This window comes from Rhinolophus sinicus, linkage group LG03 (genome assembly GCF_036562045.2).
Source record: "Rhinolophus sinicus isolate RSC01 linkage group LG03, ASM3656204v1, whole genome shotgun sequence".
Lineage (NCBI taxonomy): Eukaryota > Metazoa > Chordata > Mammalia > Chiroptera > Rhinolophidae > Rhinolophus > Rhinolophus sinicus.
Window position 1 is genome coordinate 91,248,301 of NC_133753.1, and position 18,160 is coordinate 91,266,460.

The 18,160-nt window shown below is 32.6% G+C and overlaps 1 protein-coding gene across 4 annotated transcripts in view; it reads right to left on the reverse strand.

Annotated features, from left to right (window-relative positions):
- MDGA2 (MAM domain containing glycosylphosphatidylinositol anchor 2) overlaps positions 1–18,160 on the reverse strand; it is a 790,763-nt gene that overhangs the window by 165,665 nt on the left and 606,938 nt on the right. For all 4 annotated transcript variants that reach the window (XR_002137734.2, XM_074328196.1, XM_074328195.1 and 1 more), the window contains one exon: positions 8,061–8,354. Coding sequence is in view for 3 of the 4 variants with exons in the window: in XM_074328196.1 (XP_074184297.1) it covers positions 8,061–8,354 (294 nt within the window). In the remaining variant the exon portion in view is untranslated. The remainder of the gene's footprint in view (positions 1–8,060; positions 8,355–18,160) is intronic.

The following is an 18,160-nucleotide window of genomic DNA, read 5'->3' on the forward strand; positions in this document are numbered from 1 at the left end:
TCGGAATTCAATTTTCAAATATTCAGAAGCAGCATAGAAATAAAATGTTTAAACAAATCTCTTTTCAAGCAGTTCCATTATAATTCCTCGTTAAATCCACTGGGAAATGAGGTGAGACATATTGACTTGAAATAAAAATTCCAGAGTTTATTTTATACAGTTTAAATTATACACCACCTTATAAGAAATATTGTTTCTTTCTTTTTTTAAGAAAAGATCTTAACTATCTGGGGGAAGGGAAAGGTCAGATGGGAGAAAAGAGTATAATTATTAATGTTTTCAAAATATTAACATTGCCTGAAGGTTCAGTTGATTAATGTTTCTAATAATTGCTGCAAACAACAAAAGAATGAATAGGGACATTTAATTTAAATAAAGAAACACTGTAATAAATGCTGAGTTGTATTTAATAATCATGAATGTAAAAATATGAAATATGAATGCTTAAATATTATTTTCTTAGGAATCATAAAAGCTTTCCCCAACTGACATTCTAGTCAAATATATTACTGGGAACAGTAAGAAAATGAAATTAAGAATTTCTTACCAAGTAAAGTCTTAGCTTTAAGCTCCTCTCCACTACAGAGACCCTGAAAATAGATCAGTTAATCAAGAGTAACAATTTGACAAGTTTTGTAGTGCTAGAAATGTAAGTGTAGCTTTGGCTCATAAAGTGTTTAAATTATAGTTGGAATGGATCAACAATCTTTAGGAAAAAAAACCCCAGTAAAATAGAGTATAGGAGGAATGATTTGCAAGTAAGAAAATAGATTATGTACTTGAAAATATACCAGAACTTATATATGAAAATGATAATCATAATAATTTCCATTTTGTGCTATATGGTAAGCAATGTTCTAGTGACTTTGCAAATTTATTTTAAATAAATACTAATTGAAAACTGGGACACATTTTTCTTTTGGAAATAAGAAAACTAAAGCTCAGAGAAATTAAGATGTCTGCCAAAGGCCATAGTTAAATTAAACAAGGAGGCCCTTACAGTGAGGTGGCTCTAATGTCATGGCAGCTACCTAAGCAAACCAAAATCTAGACCTGTAAATGCCTCAAGGCTATGAAGTTGAAACCTCAAGACAACCAATCAAAAATAGCCAACGAGGCTTTGTGTTATAGCTTTATTTTATAGCCTTAGATTTTAAGCTAATTTCCTTATTTTGCTTCTGCTTTTCTTTATAAAAGACTCTCCCTGAGCTTCTGTGGGTGGAGTGCTACTAACCACTTCCGGTTTGGCGCTGCTTGATTAGAAAGAACTTTTGCTCAAACTCTTAAAAATTTTAATATGCCTCAGTTTATCTTTTCACAATAGTAATAAGTGATAAAAGCTACGATTCTCTGGGTGAAAGAATATTCTTCACATGAATGCTCTCTGATGTTATCATCCATATAGAGGCAGTGATTGTATACTCTTAATGCTGTTATTACCTAGAATATGTTGAAAATAAACTTGAATTTACCACCTATGCTTCTGACATAGTCTTTTGAATAACCTCAAAGGTAAGTTTTCTACTTTTGAGGGTGAATTTATGTGATGGGAGCAAACAAAAATCTGTCAGAATAAGTTATTTTGGTGAAATAATTGAATCCAATTAGATAATAGTTTGGTGGGATAACTATACAAGCATTAGAAGTATTTCTTTGTTTTGCTTAAACGAACTCCATAGGCAATATTACAAGAGAGTTTTGAGGAAGGTGATGGTGAAACAATCACCAATAATTTTGAAAGAAGTATATCATCTAACATGTACATTCAAAACAAAGTTTTACTTTGAAGTTTTAAAATGTCTTGTGCAGACTAAACATCAGTGTCCATAGGACTATAAAAAAGGACCCTTCTCAGTCACCAAGAGGATTCTGCAAGGGGTGGGATTTAGCCAGGGCTTAGAAGGTGAAAAGCAGTTGAAGAATTATTGGGAACAAGAGAATGGAGGAACAAGCATGGAAGCCTGGCTAAACAGGCAACACCAAATTACTATGATTATGAGGCTGAGAAGGGATGGGCTGAATTGCTATACAGAATAGGAAATACATCTGTCGAACAGAACAGATGTAAACTGGCTACAGAACTGGATGCCAGTTTATAGTTCTGCTAATAAGTTAAAATTCTTGTCACTTATAAATTCATTTATAAATTCCTTTGGATAGCCTTTAACTTCTTTCTGTGTGTGTATGTCAAACTGCTCACTTGTTTTCTCTTTTATCTATAGTTACCTTGTCTCTTATATGATCTTTAAATTAATCGCTAGTCACACTGATATTTTCAGAACAAGTTTGCTTTTTAAAAAGTTCAAAAAGTAGTTATATTTGTTCAATACATTCTATATATCTCAATACTACAGAAAATTACTCAGTAATTTGTCTAACAGTAATAAGTATATATGTTATAGTACATTCCAGTATTTTTAATGTTTTTTTCTTTTCTTTATCAGGTCCATGATAGTCTGCTTCGGTTGAATATTCATTTTGATTGAAAGTAACTAACATGCACTCATCATTAGATTCCTTGAGAAAAAGAATAAGCAATAAAGCCCTGATCTGCAGCTCCCTCTTTACCTGATTTGATCTTGCTTTGGAAACAGGTGAAGAACATGGGTTTCTCAATAGCCCTGATTATATTCCTTCATAATGTTTCTTCATTTAGAAAATATAAATTGTTAGTGGTGCATGAAATTTATTTGGAGATGGCTGAAAGACTGTTACTTAACTCAATTTTACACTGTTGTCAGTGTATGGTTTTTAGTGTATATTCTATACCTCATGGAAATAGCTTTAATTGTAGGTGCAGCAACTGTTCATATATACAATGAAGCTTTAACAATAAAAGTGACATTCAGTAAAGTATATATCGTCTCCAAATGATTTTCAAAGAAATGTATTTCAAATTAATTCACTTTAATAAAATACTTTACAGTGTTTTGAGTGAAATCCTTTAAAGGAGAGCTTTTATTAAAAGAATGATATAGTTTATAAAATTAAGATTATAGTATATACTATTATAAGTATATGTATATAATACAAATATAAATATAAGAAAAAACAATAATTTCTTTTAGGAGGACAATAGGCGAATCTTAGTTTTTTCATCTAATATACATATGTGACTACATTCAGCCAATATCATTTTTATTGAATCCATATTCAAATGGTCAGTACTCTAATGAATAAATAAAAAATCACTTTTACTACTGCTACTGTTTAGAAAATTGTTCTAGTTTTATTTCATAAGCTCTATACATACTATGACTTACATGATATTGAAGGGGAGCAGAATATGCCACCCCAAAATGTGCCACTTAGGCATGTGGATTATTTTGACCTGAAGGCAATCAAGATCTTGCTGTCTCAAGAAAAAGTTTACTTCCCCTTACCTACCTAAAATATTGAGGTAGGGGGCCTGGCTCAGAGGGAGAAATACTATAGGAGATCGTTTTTTTTCTGAATGACCTATCTGTATGGCAGGGCAAACATCCAATTACTAAACATCTGTTATTATTGTCCTTATGAATTATGTACCACCCTCCCCTTTGAAGCTCCAGACCCCTATGCCATTGCTTAGCTCAGGATGCCCCATTTGCTATTTGGTCTCATATTTTTATGGAGCTCCTATATATATGAAATAAAATTTTGTTTCTCTCATGTTACTATGTCTTATGTCAATTTAATTATTAGACCAGCCAAAGAACTTATAAGAGAAGAAGGAGGGTTTTCCCTCCCCAACATATGTATCAATTAATTCTGTATATACACACACACACACACACACACACACACACGCACACAGAGGGTGCCAATAAATTGTATACACATTTTAAGAAAGGAAAATGTATTAAAATTTTGTTGATGGTAACCACTTTGAGCACTTCTTGTAATTGCAGAAGTCAAACTTGTAGTCATTTTTTGCTAGTGGTATATACTGAGTATTACAATTTAATACAGTTTTTCCCTTTCTTAAAATGTGTATACATTTTTTGGCACCCTCTGTATATATATTCAGTGATTCATTCTAATACTGCTTCAAATAAATATGAGCCGGAAGTAAACAAAAAATATTGTTATATAGTTCCAAACACATGTGAATGAAATTAAGTAATGTCTGAATAGTTGAAGGTCTGTTATTAAAACTACAGTGTATTTTTCAGTTTCATCTAGCAAATTACCAAAAAATTAGATTAATTTTAAACTAACATTTTCCAAAATATTATATGTACAAATTCATATTCTGGTCCATCTCATGTGTGGTACTTGATAATTACTGAAGTTAAAAATATTATAAAATAAGTCTTCTGCTTTCCAGGAGGAAGCAATATGCACAAGAATTTAATAATTTAAATTATTTCATTTTGGTGATTAAGCTACTCTGAAAAAGATACAGAATGGTGTCAAATACCTCTAGGCTTCTTTCACTTGCTAAATTGCTCTCCACACATTTTAAGAAGAGGTAAATTTATTGGAGATAAAAAAATAATAATTTTAAAGTTTTAGGAAAATGCTTGCTTTATACTTTTAACACAATATCAGTTAAGGACAAATTCCATTAGATTTTTGAACATCAAACTAAGTGGACTATCCCATTATTTATATAATATGGAAATATACACACTACATATATTTAGAATCTTGCAATCTACACCCACCAAAGCCCTACACACAATTACTTCTGTGCACTTTTAATCCTCTTGATTGGTTATTATTTAAAAGGACACAAGTAAAACTAAACAAGGAGAAAAAGGTGGCTTGGAGATACTAAATTTTTGTTTCTTATATATTATGACCTTCTCTCTTTTTCTTTATTATTTATATTTCAAAACAGATAAAATTATATATAAATATAAATGTGTATATGTGCACCCCATGTGTGTAAAAGAGACTGTCCTAGAATTTGTTGATATAATAAACATTTTAAGAAAGGCGATCTTAATAAACTAAGTATAGAGTTCAAGTCCTAAAAAAGTTACTCTATATGAATGAAAATAATTTGACATCTTCTCCTTTCATACACTCAGACACTTTCAGCCATCAGGCTATATGTAGTAAATCCTCAGATACTCCTAAAACCTAAATAATAAAAACCAGTCATGCAAGAAGCAAGACGCATGAGATATATATATATATATACACACACATATACATATATATGTATATATTTATACACACATATATTCATATGTATATATGTTATATATACATATACGTATATATAGTCTACATTATATAATAAATATATATATATATTCTTATTCTATTTGTTATCATAAGTTGTATTTACTCAATAGATTTACTGAATAGCTATAATGTAAAATATATTATCCTGGGAATACAAAATATATAAAACATAGTGTGTTAAGCTGCAATGATATGATGTAATTAATTGTAACTAAGTGCTGAGGATAATATAAAAATATGCATATGTATGTATGTATGTATGTATGTGTATGTGAGTGCATATGTGTATGAAATAACTTATGTTATATTCCATATGAGTACTTCTTACATGTAGCAGGGCTAATCAAGTTAAGGACAAATACCGATTAAAGATACACATGCACCTATGTTCATTGCAGCATTATTCTTAGTGGTCAAGACATGGGAACAACCAAAGTGTCCTTCAATAGATGATTGGATAAAGAAGATGTGGTGTATATACACAATGTAATACTATTCTGCCATAAGAAAAGATGAAATAGTACCATTCGTGGCAACATAGATGGACCCTGAGATTATTATTTTCATATTCTTGAGAAATCACTATAAAAATTAGAATGTTTATCATTTAAAATATTATTAGAATCCCTATATTATTCTTGCAGGAATAACTCTTAAGTAGGCATGCCAGCTGAAGTACTAGTAGGGATTATGTGCCTGGAAAATGAAAATTTGATTCACTCAGAAATATTCCGGAGTTGTTACCAGTTATTTGCACCTGGCAAATGCTCACACACATAGCCAGATTCTCCAGAAGAGTTGGGAATACACGAAAGGGAGCTGCTTGAAAACATGATGACATCCTCACCTGGGACTCTCGCAAGAGTGCTGACATCCAGCTGCCTTCCTGGGGAGGCAAGGGATGCTTGCATCTGAGAGGAAGTGCTGTTAGACTACACACCCTGCTCTACAAAGTCACCTTGGGATATGAATCTTTTTACCTACCTTAAATGAACTAGACTGTGCCTATGTCTGTTGGTGTTTTTCAGTCAATACATCCCTGTGACACTACAGACAACTATGCCGGTATTTATCTTCATCTACTATTATAGTATTGAATTTTAAAATCTTGTGTTGAACTTACCATCTTCTATGGGGTTTACTAAGAAAAAAAAAAGCTCACCAATATAATTCAGGGCATTAGTATAATCTATGGAGATTAGAGATTCTGGTTCTTAAAACTTTAATTCAAAATTCCCTAGAGTCACTGGGTTCCACAGCTTTTATTTGTATCAGAGCTTCCCCAGAGGGGTCTGAGCAGAGTGAAAACTAATTGCCCTAATAGCTTTAGGAACACTGCAGCTTTGTGTGTAACTGTGGAGATAGCACAGAATCCTGTGATTACCAAGGAGAACAAAGTTTTCCAAATTGTATCAAGCTCCCCTATGGTCACTTGAGGGTATGACTTATTCTTTGGAGAATTGAGGAGAGGTTTCTCTTTAATATTCTTTTTTCCTTTCTGAAACCTGTTTTCACAGGAACCTCCTACCCTTGAGCTTATTGTCATGAATAGAAAGGCCAGGGAGGGAAAATGCAATACTGAACTGCTGAATGGAACCTGACATCTAAAAGCTGCATTATTTGGAGTAAAAACTAGTAATCAGTTGGAAGTCAGCCAAGGGACTTGACAAATATCCGTTTGCATATTTATAGGAGTGTCTGTAGAATATGGACAGGGAGTCCTTAAGCAGTACTCACCTTGCTCATACATAAATGCATATATTGTTACCTGTTCCCCTAAAAAATCCTTCCATAGTTCAATTATTCTTTCAAATTTAAAGTCAGTTAATTCAATCTGCAAACATCCTTACGTCTAATATAAAAATAGATGTTGTTGAACTAAATTCCATTTTTTGTGTTCTGAGTTCCAGAAGAACCACAGAAAGAAAACAACGGTATTGTTTATTGAAGTGTATAGTTTCATCTAATTAATTATTTTCTTGAAGACTTTGCCACCATGTATTTAACCAATAGCACATCAGTTAAAATTTACAGCAGCACTACTGGAGTTTGAACTGATTGTTTAGTTTTCTTCTTCTCTTTCAGCAATATCCATACCACCTACATGCAAATTATCAGGTCGTCCTCTAAAATCCAACATTAGTGACATGGTTAAACTTCTTAAATTTATGAATGTAAGTACTTTTAATACTGAAAGCAAATACAAGGCAGATGATGTCTACAATATTTTTGTTAGAACTGTAACAGTGATTTCAATAAAAAAATAGCTAAAACTCGATCATATTCAAATCTCACAGTGAAGCAATTACCTGTTCAGAAAGTCAAGCAAAATTCAGCATGTAATATCTGCCTGAATTATATCAATATTACTGGATAATTAGGCAGTCTGCTCTTACAACTCCAGATATGCAAACGTAGCATTTCAATGATTAGGACTCCACAATTTAAATGAAACAATGCCTTGAAATAGGTGGATAATTTGGGCAAAGGGCGCACAATTGCCTGAAGTAGAAACATGAACTGTGAACACAAGAGTATTAGAATTTGAATTAGCAATTACTTCCAGTCTCAACTTTGCTTCATTGTGCATGGCCAGTTTTTAACCATTAAATTTGTTGATTTTTTGGCATTAACCATCCACGTAATACCATTATAATCACCACACACATACACACACAATTCCTTCCTATTAGCATGGATTAGTGTATTAGTTCAGGTAATAGACAGATTTAGGGGCAATTATAGTTTAAACTGCATAGCCATGGTATACAAATATTTTATCCTAATCCAATTCCAAAAATCACCTCATTTTACTAGCAAAATTGTTGTATACACTCTTCCTTTGTGTCTCGATAGAAACACATAGAAAAAAAATCACTTACACTGCACGATGAGCTGCACCAGGGCTTCTCTTGGTTTCACATTAAATCCATTGTACTGGCTGGTCTGACATCTGTACATCCCTGACATTTCCCTTGACACATTCACAATCCTCAGTGTTCCATCGTAACTCTCCATTTGCATTGACCCATCAGGCATTGCAACTTCCTTATCCGCTCTTGACCAAAGGATGATGGGTTTAGGTTTTCCAGTTACTTGACACTGCAGTTCTATTGTGTCTCCTTCTCTGGTGACCAAAGGTGATTTTTCCTGTGGAACAGTCAGATTGGGTGGAACTTGAAATGGGAAAAAGAAAATTTTTCAAGGTTAGTATAAACTGGAAGAGCACATTTAAACACAGAAAATTATAAGGACACAATTTCTGCTTCTTCAAGATGTGTGACAATTCAGATGACAAAAATTTATAGAGACCGTGGGAATAAATGGCAAATACCCTCACTTGAAATAATTCTGCACTGTTTTTATAGAACCCTCTTGAATGAGGTCTTCAAACTTTCGCAAAATAAATAAAGCATTACAATAGACTGTGAATGGTCAACATAAGAACAATCGACTCCAATGACTTGTTATTATCAGCCATTAACTAGGTCTTTCATATCTGCATTTCACAGAAGAGCTATCCTGCTTGCTGAGGGTTGGATTCAGCTTTTCAGTGTTCTGCTCCCTATGCTGGTATCTCTTACCCAAGGATGCTATAAGAAAGGGTAAGAGACAATGTAGACTTAGCAGGCACAGTAAACACAAGTAGTAAGAAAGGGGAGAAGAACCTTTGTTATAGAAGTAGAAGTTTTGACTGGTTTAGAAGCTGTTGTCAAATTATTAAGGTTTTTTTTTTTTCCCCTCCCTAGTGAAAATGAGATGGAACAACTGACTACAATGGCACACTCTGACAATCCACTGTATTCTCGTCTTTTGAATTTTTAATATTTTTTGACATTTGAATTCCATATAATTTCACTTTAAGACATTTTGAGAGCACTGTAGTTTTTCATGATGTTCCCACTATTTCTGTAAAATTAATTTTAAGTGAATTTTCAAAAATGTATTTCAATAATATAAGGATTGTAATTTTCTCAAATTAAGCTAATTTCTGATTTACTGAAGATATTTATGAGAAAATTAGGTTGATGTTACTGGCACTTATTTTACTGTGCTGAAATATATATATATATATATATATATATATGCTCATATATACATGTATATCTATATATCTATATATATATGTTATGTTATGATTTAGGGAAATCATAGCAGAACAAATCATGTTATATATATGTTATGATTATATAACAAATAACAAATCATGTTATATATATGTTATAACATACAAATCATATATATATATATATATATATATATATATATATATATATATATTACGATTTAGGGAAAACATGAACACAAGTCAAATACTAGCCAATGAGTTTTCTTACAAATAATATCACCTGTTCTATTGGAAGAGTTTTATTTCTTATGCTACGTATATGAATTCAAACCTATTTATGCAATAGAACATCTATCAAAAAGCATGGGCTAAATTAGAATGCCAGAATAAGAATAAACAGAAATATATGAATAATTCCATTCTTCTGATAAATGTAATATGTTCCCTTTGGAGACTACTGCATATGGATGAAAAGGTAAAGGTTTTGTTCTCCCTTCTAGCATTACTGTGCTTCAGTGCCCAGGAGCAAAAACAAACATAATGAATTTTTAAATTATTTTTCAACTAATATTAAAATGTTTCTCTTATTACACATAAAAAAATAAATTAAAGTGCAAAGTGATATGAGAATTATCTTGCTATTTAAGTATTTTCATGTATACTTTTTCATTTAATCCCTTCATTTACTTCTTATTTTAAGAAAGTAATTAAATAATGCATAGCATCTTAGAAATTAGAAAACATGAAATATTAAAACATTAACCACTGTCTTCTTGAAGTAGATATATACATTCTAGGAATTCCCATTGACAAAAATATGTGATTAAAAATGGCTACATTTAAAAAATCTACATTATTAATTTGATTAAATAATTGATTCTTGTATATATAAACAATTTAATGATTTAGTTAAATAATGTATTCTTTCAAAAGCGAACCATCAGGGGATGATGCAATTCTAAGCAGCATCTTCTAACTATAGGATCAAAAAGGAGCTGCAATATTTACTCACCCTGCATGAGAAACGACACAGAATCCCAGCAATAACCTCAGCATTTAACATTAATTATGCCCCTACTATAAGCAAGGCATAGATAGGGATTTTACATTTTCACTTAACTCCTTGATAATCCTTAGGATCAAATATTTAATATTAGAATTTAACAAATGGAAACACTGAGAATAAGAAAGGACAAATACTTTGATCTAAACAAAATTCAAAATTCACATTGAGCTCAGTTTATAGCAGGTGAACACTGTAGAGACATGACCCGTGAGGTAGGTTCCAGTAAACTATGGTGTTGGGAATGAATAATTGGAGTTAGCACCAATCTGCTCCTGTGGACAGATTGGACCAACTTTCCCTGCCCTTCTCTTGATCACTGTTCCAGGGACAATAAAAAAGAGTCAAGATAGATATGTGAGGGGGTGATTGACACATATTTTGCAAATCACCTTATTTATCTATCTTATATCTTATATATCTGTATCTATCTTAAATATCTATATCTATCTACATTAGAATATTTCCCATATATAAGCCAAAACTACTTTCAAGATATACCAATCCAAATAAATATCAAATTTTGATAAATTCATGTGCAATAAATTAAAATAAATTATAAACTAAGAGATTATTTCATGGAGTGTTCGTATTTGAAATCTTCCATCATTCCAAAACAAACCATATGACTTTAGCCAACATTAACCACTCTGAGTATTAACTTTTTCATTTTTGAAACTAAGAATGTATACTTTATTAACTCCAAGGTTATTAATGTTCTGACTACAGTAAAAAGTTAAAGACATAAGAGGTTCTAAGTGAAAGTATTTATTTGCTGACTTAATAAGATGAATATTCAAAGATCTTATTACATTAGGCCAATCCAACATATATAGAGAACCTTGAATATATATATATATATATATATATATATATATATATATCACATATATACATATACATGAATATATTGAATATGCATATATATGCATATATGAATATATTGAATATATATGCATATATCATGATAAATAGTTCGAAAACTCCCTTTGGAAATTTATGTCATTCATTTATTTAGATAAACTTTCCTCCCTATGTAATCAAAATCACAGAAATGTAAACCTCAGTTTTATCTAGGTATCAATGTTTTTTTAATAAATTAGCCCAGTTTTCACTAAATAGCATAGCCTAATTGAATTATAGTTTATTTCCATCTCCTCCATGAGAACTTTTAAATCTTAAATTGGAATTAATCCTTTCTTTGCAACTCTTTTGACCAAGAACACCTTATAAATTAGAGATTTTAGAGCCTTCTCTCTCTCTATCCACATTAAATTTTCCATTCTTGGAATTCTATACTCAACTCTCTTAATTGTTACTATAAGTTTTTTTCTTTTAGGAGATTTCATTTGTTCTCACAAATGTATCTGTTTTATATGTTTGATAACAGGAATTCTAACTTTATCCCAAGACTCTTCCAGTTCATGACTACAGCCTATTTCTATATACCAAAAGTCTTTCAAACCCCCAAACCTAAGCACCATTTACTTCTTGACTTAGTGGAGAGTTAATTATCAACATATCTCATCTGCTAATTAAAAACCATAGAGCTTCCTTCATTTTACCATTTCCTTTTGTTCACCACAACATCCTATCAGCTGTTTTGGTTTCTATATTAAAAATGTCTCTTATATCTGCCTATTTCTTTTCATAGCTATAGGTAGATTTCTTAGCAGAAGTCATCATTTTCTCTTCTTCTGACAGTGTACTAATTGGTCTCTAATTCTGCCAGGCTTCCTACTACCCTGTCATAAGTTTTATCATCAAAAATGCTATTTTGTTCATGCTCCTATGAAAACTACAAACCTCTTTGATAGTGCTAATAAAACTGTTTTAACAAAAAAATGAAAATGACATCACAGGTGTGTTAAATAAATAGTGATACAGTCACACAATAGAATATGATACAGCCTTTTAAATGATGATATAATAGACCTACATTTATTGATAAAGATATTTATATTTTTAAGCAAGAAAGGCAAGTTAGTAAATATTCGGAATAGCTATAACCACTATTAATGAGTAAAACATATTAGTGAGCAGTGAGAGCAGTTGCATGACATGGTTGTGTATAAACACATACGCCAATTAATACTAATAGGGAGCTTCTTAAAGGGGAGAGTATATATGATTTATCTTTATACTGCCAGCATCGAACACTCTATTTTGCCCGTCAGTAAAAAATTTTACACCAAATGTAGAAATTAAGACAGCAAAGCAGTTGGGCCATGATTCAGGGAACAGAAAAAGACTTGTTTGGGGACAAATCTAGAGGAAAGGAAAACCCAGAAAGAACTATACCAGAAAACTAACAGTAGTTCTCTCCGAGTGTGGGATTATTGGTAAATTTAATTTTATTTGCATATTTCCTTCATTTTCCACTCTTCTGTAATATGTGCAATGCATAGTAACATACTACAGGCTCCAAGAAGCCCAGAGAAACTTAACATGCTAATGCAACCTATTTTTCAATGCTCATCTGATGAAAACTCCCCTTTTTAATGACACGAATGTGTAACTCTGGACATGGTGTTCTGGTCCACATAGTCAGAGAAACGCCTCTCCAGACTCACTCACTCTTATGGTTTCACCAGCTAGTGAACCTCAGTGCTCTTGAACAAGCAGTTTTTTTCCTAGGTTCAGCTTATTTTCCAGTACCCCCTGCCTACTCTATGTGTTGAGATTCAGTTCAAATGTTACTACTTTCATGATAACTTTGCCCGCCCCTATCCGAGGCTGAGTGGGTGTCTCATTTTTTTGGCCACTTACTATGCTGTAAACCCATTTAATCTGTGCCTGTGACTTTGCCCTGTATTTTCTCCCACATTTATATCCTTGACCAGACAGCTCCTTGAAAGCACAGAGTGTCCCATCTGTCTCTAAAGTCTGGTGCCCTGCTTTCCTGCTTAGCACGGCCCAGGAATCCAGAAAATCACTGAGGAAGGTAGGGAGGTAGAAAGGGAGAGAAAAGTAAGGAGGTAAATAACAATGAAGTGCAGTAATTGTACAGTTAGTAACCCATAAAGTAGCAGAATCTTCTGCAAAATATATTGTTTGTATACATTTCACGTGCAGTAGATCTTGAGATGTGTGGGGGTTTTTGAGAGTTCGACAGTCAAAAAAGGATTCTTACACTTTTCCTTTTCTTTTTCTTTTCATTGAAAAATTTGGATAGATATGCTGTAAATAAAATTAAAAAAACAAACAAAAAAAAAACAGAGGAACGAGCCAATTTAAGGACATGCCATTTATTTTTGTCATAATGGTTTTTATGCCCTTTCTTTAATCAACTGAACTATTCTTTTAGTCTCACAATGAAAACATCACATTAAGTAGAAAAATTTGAAATGTCTGCTTCTTGTAAGATCCACATTTATCCATAATATACTTGCTAGAAAAAAGTCCCTCCTGATAAAAACACTAAGATACATTTTCTGACATACAGTCTATACACCGTCCTTACTTTGATTTTTCTTATCTGCAGTGCTACTGTTAGAGACACTATAATCAGAAAAATTTGAAAAACATGATATGACACCAAAGTTTATCATTCCAAACATAAATAAACAGACAAGTAATTTGGACAAACTGGTTTTCTGTCAACTGTTCCGTTGTATCACAGACTGTAAAATAAAGCAAATACAGAAAATGAAAATGTTTTCATTTCTTCATTGAGAAGAAAGCTGAGGAAATTGAATGTTTAGTTTTTACTCAGAAAATGTCTGGCTTATTTTTCTTACTAAAAAGAATGCAGATTTTTCTTACTGAAAAGAATGCAGAGGGAGGCTAGTTCATCTGAACTATAGGAGGAAATATCCTGCTATCTCAGACAAAGACATCAGAATATGCTGATCATGGATTTATTGTTTTAAAATATATTAATATTTACAATGCACTTTAATAGTAGACAATTAAACTATACATATATATATATATATATATGTCTTTTAGTATAAAAATTGTAATAAACTAATAAGTAGAATTGTCTCAAGAAGGACAACCAAATTCATAATTTTAAGAATCCCAAAACAAGTATGGCACAGATTTAATTATACTTGAATTTTGAGTTAAAATAGTTTATAATATACTTGCATGTTCTAGAGTAGAATGTATATTTTGTATTTAAAACATAAACAAATCAAACTTCAGAAAAATCGTGTGCTTATGAAAGTGACCCCAACAAGTCAGATTCAAGAATTCTCATGCTGATCAGATATACATAAACACATGTAAAAGAATAAGACTTAAGTGAGAGAATGTGTAGATATAACTAAAGAAAAGGAGCCAAATCTATTATATTTTTTAACCTTCAAAAACAACAGGTGAGTTAAAAAGTTTACTACAGGCTTGATGTGAGTTTCTTTCCTGGTGACCTACTGATTGAGATTCCAAGGTTAGCAATATCCTTATTTCAGATCCCATAGTATTAAAGGAAAGATATTTTATTACACGTAACTGTTTTCTCAGTGTCCGAGTCAGTAGTCTCAATCTGTTTTTTGCTAACACGTTAGCTTTGTAAGCATGAGACATACACATGCATATATTCAGAGTCTGAGGTTTTGAGATCACAAAATAATTTAACATGGAATTAAGAAATGAATAGTTTGCAATTGAACAACATCAATGGTGCATGACTAATGACTTCTCATAATGGAATATGGTCTTTCTGTAGCCCATACGATCCACCACCAAAAATCCTGCTATATTTTTTACCTCTTCTACAAGTGGAAAACCATAAACAGAGAACTATATGACTATTGAACTTAAGAAGGCTATGCAGACAAAACCTGATCACAGAATGGAAGAAGCAGGAGTACGAGAACTTATGCTACCTGCGGTGCATTCAGACACTGGACACCAACTTTGGGATTAATTGCATCTGCCAGGTCCCGAAAGCAAGATGGAAGAGAGCAGGGTCTTTGAGTGCACACACTGTGACTGCCAGGGCTGCTGTGCTGAGGCTCTGGGACCCTGACCACTTTCCACGCAGGACTGGACTTTACAGGGTTCTGCCTGTCACGCCACCTCCTTTACTGGAAGCAGCTCTTCTCGCAGAGTGATGCCCCAGACTGGAGTTGTACCATGGTGTCTATGTGTTAAGGCTTTGGTGTTCATCAGCTTGATTTGTAGAAATAAAACTTTCAAATGTTTGGAAGAAAACATGCTGAAGATAAGTCATTGGTTCAGTGAAATTGTCAGCATGCTTGTAATTCCACACATTTCTCCTCCACTCAAGAAAGTATATTCAATGTGAGAATAATTGCATTACTGTAATGTATATTTTAAAACCTCCATACACTAATATTGGAAATATTCTAATCATCATGCACCTGACAGCTGATTTGAACACACCTCTAAGATTGGGAATAATTGTGTTAATACATGAAACTTATAAGAATGTGATGCTCTCTGGCCACTAGGAAATATTCATCTGATGATATAAGGCAAATATGAGAATTACCTTCAAATTAAAAATAATTCCAATCCAAATCCCCCAAATATTGTTTGAATAGGTTTAACCCCTTTTTTGAATGATGTGTCAATTAAAATATATAGTAAGGTGTGCTTGAAAGATATTCAAGGTGACAAAAGAAATCCAACTAGCTAAAGCCTCCTCACTTACTTAAGGACTTGCTGATACTTGTTTCCCTTTAGAAACCCAACCTGGTAACAAACAATGTTTGATAAAAGACAACACTCTACAGTGCATTTCTCATGAAAGGAATAAAGGTTGCCGATGTTGTTATTTTAAAATATACAGAACTTCCTTGAGCCGTATGTTAATATCATATAATAACATATTGCATTGCTACACTTCCTCTGTATTACCTTCCCACTTATAAATGAATTATTAAAATCTAATTCATGAATATCTATTTTTCCTCCTAAAAACAAAATCACCATTTCTGAATAAATCTTTCTTAAAAATCCTGTCATACTAACATTCAAATATCTTCAGTAACTCCCCATATTCCAGCACAGGCCTAAATCCCATTGTTTGTTTTCCATCTTACCTGCCAACTCTTATTAGTGCATAGCACTTCTGTGAAAAGCTCTCGACTCAGTTTAGACAGGTCTTTCCGTCTGCTCACCACACCTTGCTCACCCCCAACTCCTCATCTTTCTTCCTTCTCTGTAGGAATGACTTTGCACTCATAATACACATCCAATGGTTCCCATTTTCAAGACCTGATTTAAGTTCTTTGTTCTAAGTCTTTCCTGATTTCTGAATCTTTTATTCATTCTCCACCTCTCAGAATTACAGCGTATCTGGTTTATTTTATACATGTTGTGACAAAATGTGCACTGCCTTACATACTAGTAGATAAAATGTCCTTAGGTCAGACTAGGTTTTAAATATTTCCTCAGTTGTTCCCACACCATGTGACATTTTACAGTATTTTAGAGTTACATAACAAGTTCTCGATTGATGGTGGGAACACCAATCCATGTTATGAAGCAAATAACCTCTGATTATCCAAGGCTTAATTATAAAGTATATGAATTTCACGATCATTTTTCACACATGAATTCTTTTCTATTTTTAATTTTTAAAAACACAAAAAATAGGTCTTTTATAATGTCAGTACTCCTACTAGAATTTAATTAGGAATGATACAGAGAGGTAAAATATTGGAAATATTTGGTAGTATTCAGTAATTTGTTCATACTACGACTTTCCTCTATTAGCAATAAAGAAAAGGATATTTGGCGCTACAGTAGAATGTCCGTGTGGACCCACAGTCAACGACATATTATTTACAGTCTCGTGGTTAAGTCATATATGAAACAGGCACTTATTTTAAAACATGTACTCATGTCAGATGGTAAGCCTAATGTTTTTCTCCATGATATGAATAAGCATAAATACATCTCTTATCACACTTCTGTAAATATAAACTGCCTTTGTTTCTGTACTGATGCACTTTTTTTTTTTTTCCACCGATTTACCTATCAGGGATGCTAATAAAACAAGGTTGACAATGTTTTACAAATCTAGCAAAAGAGCAGAAAGAAAGCACATTTTAAAAGCAAACATGAGGTTAAAATACCATGGCATTTGCATTTGGGAAATCTAAGGGGAAATGTACATGCATGCGTACACACACCTACACGATGCTTATTTTTTAAAGAGTTGTAGCAAATCTCATTACAGTGGTATTGTTAGTTGTTTGAAACATATGGGGAGAGGCAGAATCCTGGAGTGTAGCAACTCTGGAGGGTTTAGTATTGGAAGATGGAGGACATGCAGTGCCATTCAGTCAGGAAAACAGGTTTGGCAGGCAACAGTGGTAGCTGCTCCAACTTCCCTCTCCCAGCAGGTGTTGCTATGGCACAAGAATAGTCTCTGAGGGAGTCAACAGAACACAAAGTGTAAGATGAAAGAACAAAATAGAAAATCATTCTCTGAATGGCATGCATCTTTTCCCTGCTACACGAGCTACAAAGCCAGTTGCAAACAGACACAGGGCCTATCTTGCAGCCTCAGGAGCAGATAAGTGAATGGGACCTTAGGCTAAGGTTGCTTACGGAGCATTTGGTTAAGTTTAGTTTTCAACTATCTTGAATTGTTATGATCTTCACACTATTTCGTTTTGTAACTTAAGCTTATAATAACGTTTTCTAGAATCATTAAAATGAATCTGTATCAACAAGAGAATTTTCTATTAACCTCTTTGGGAAAAGATACGAAAGCATATCTTTTTTTTTTTTTCTTTCTGTTTTTAACCTCCCTTGCCTGACTTACTGTGTGTGTTTCTCATGCACTGAAATATATAAATGAATGATGGTCACTGAATAAGCATATAAAGTCTAATATGTGGAAACTTTTTTACTGAAACAACTAAATT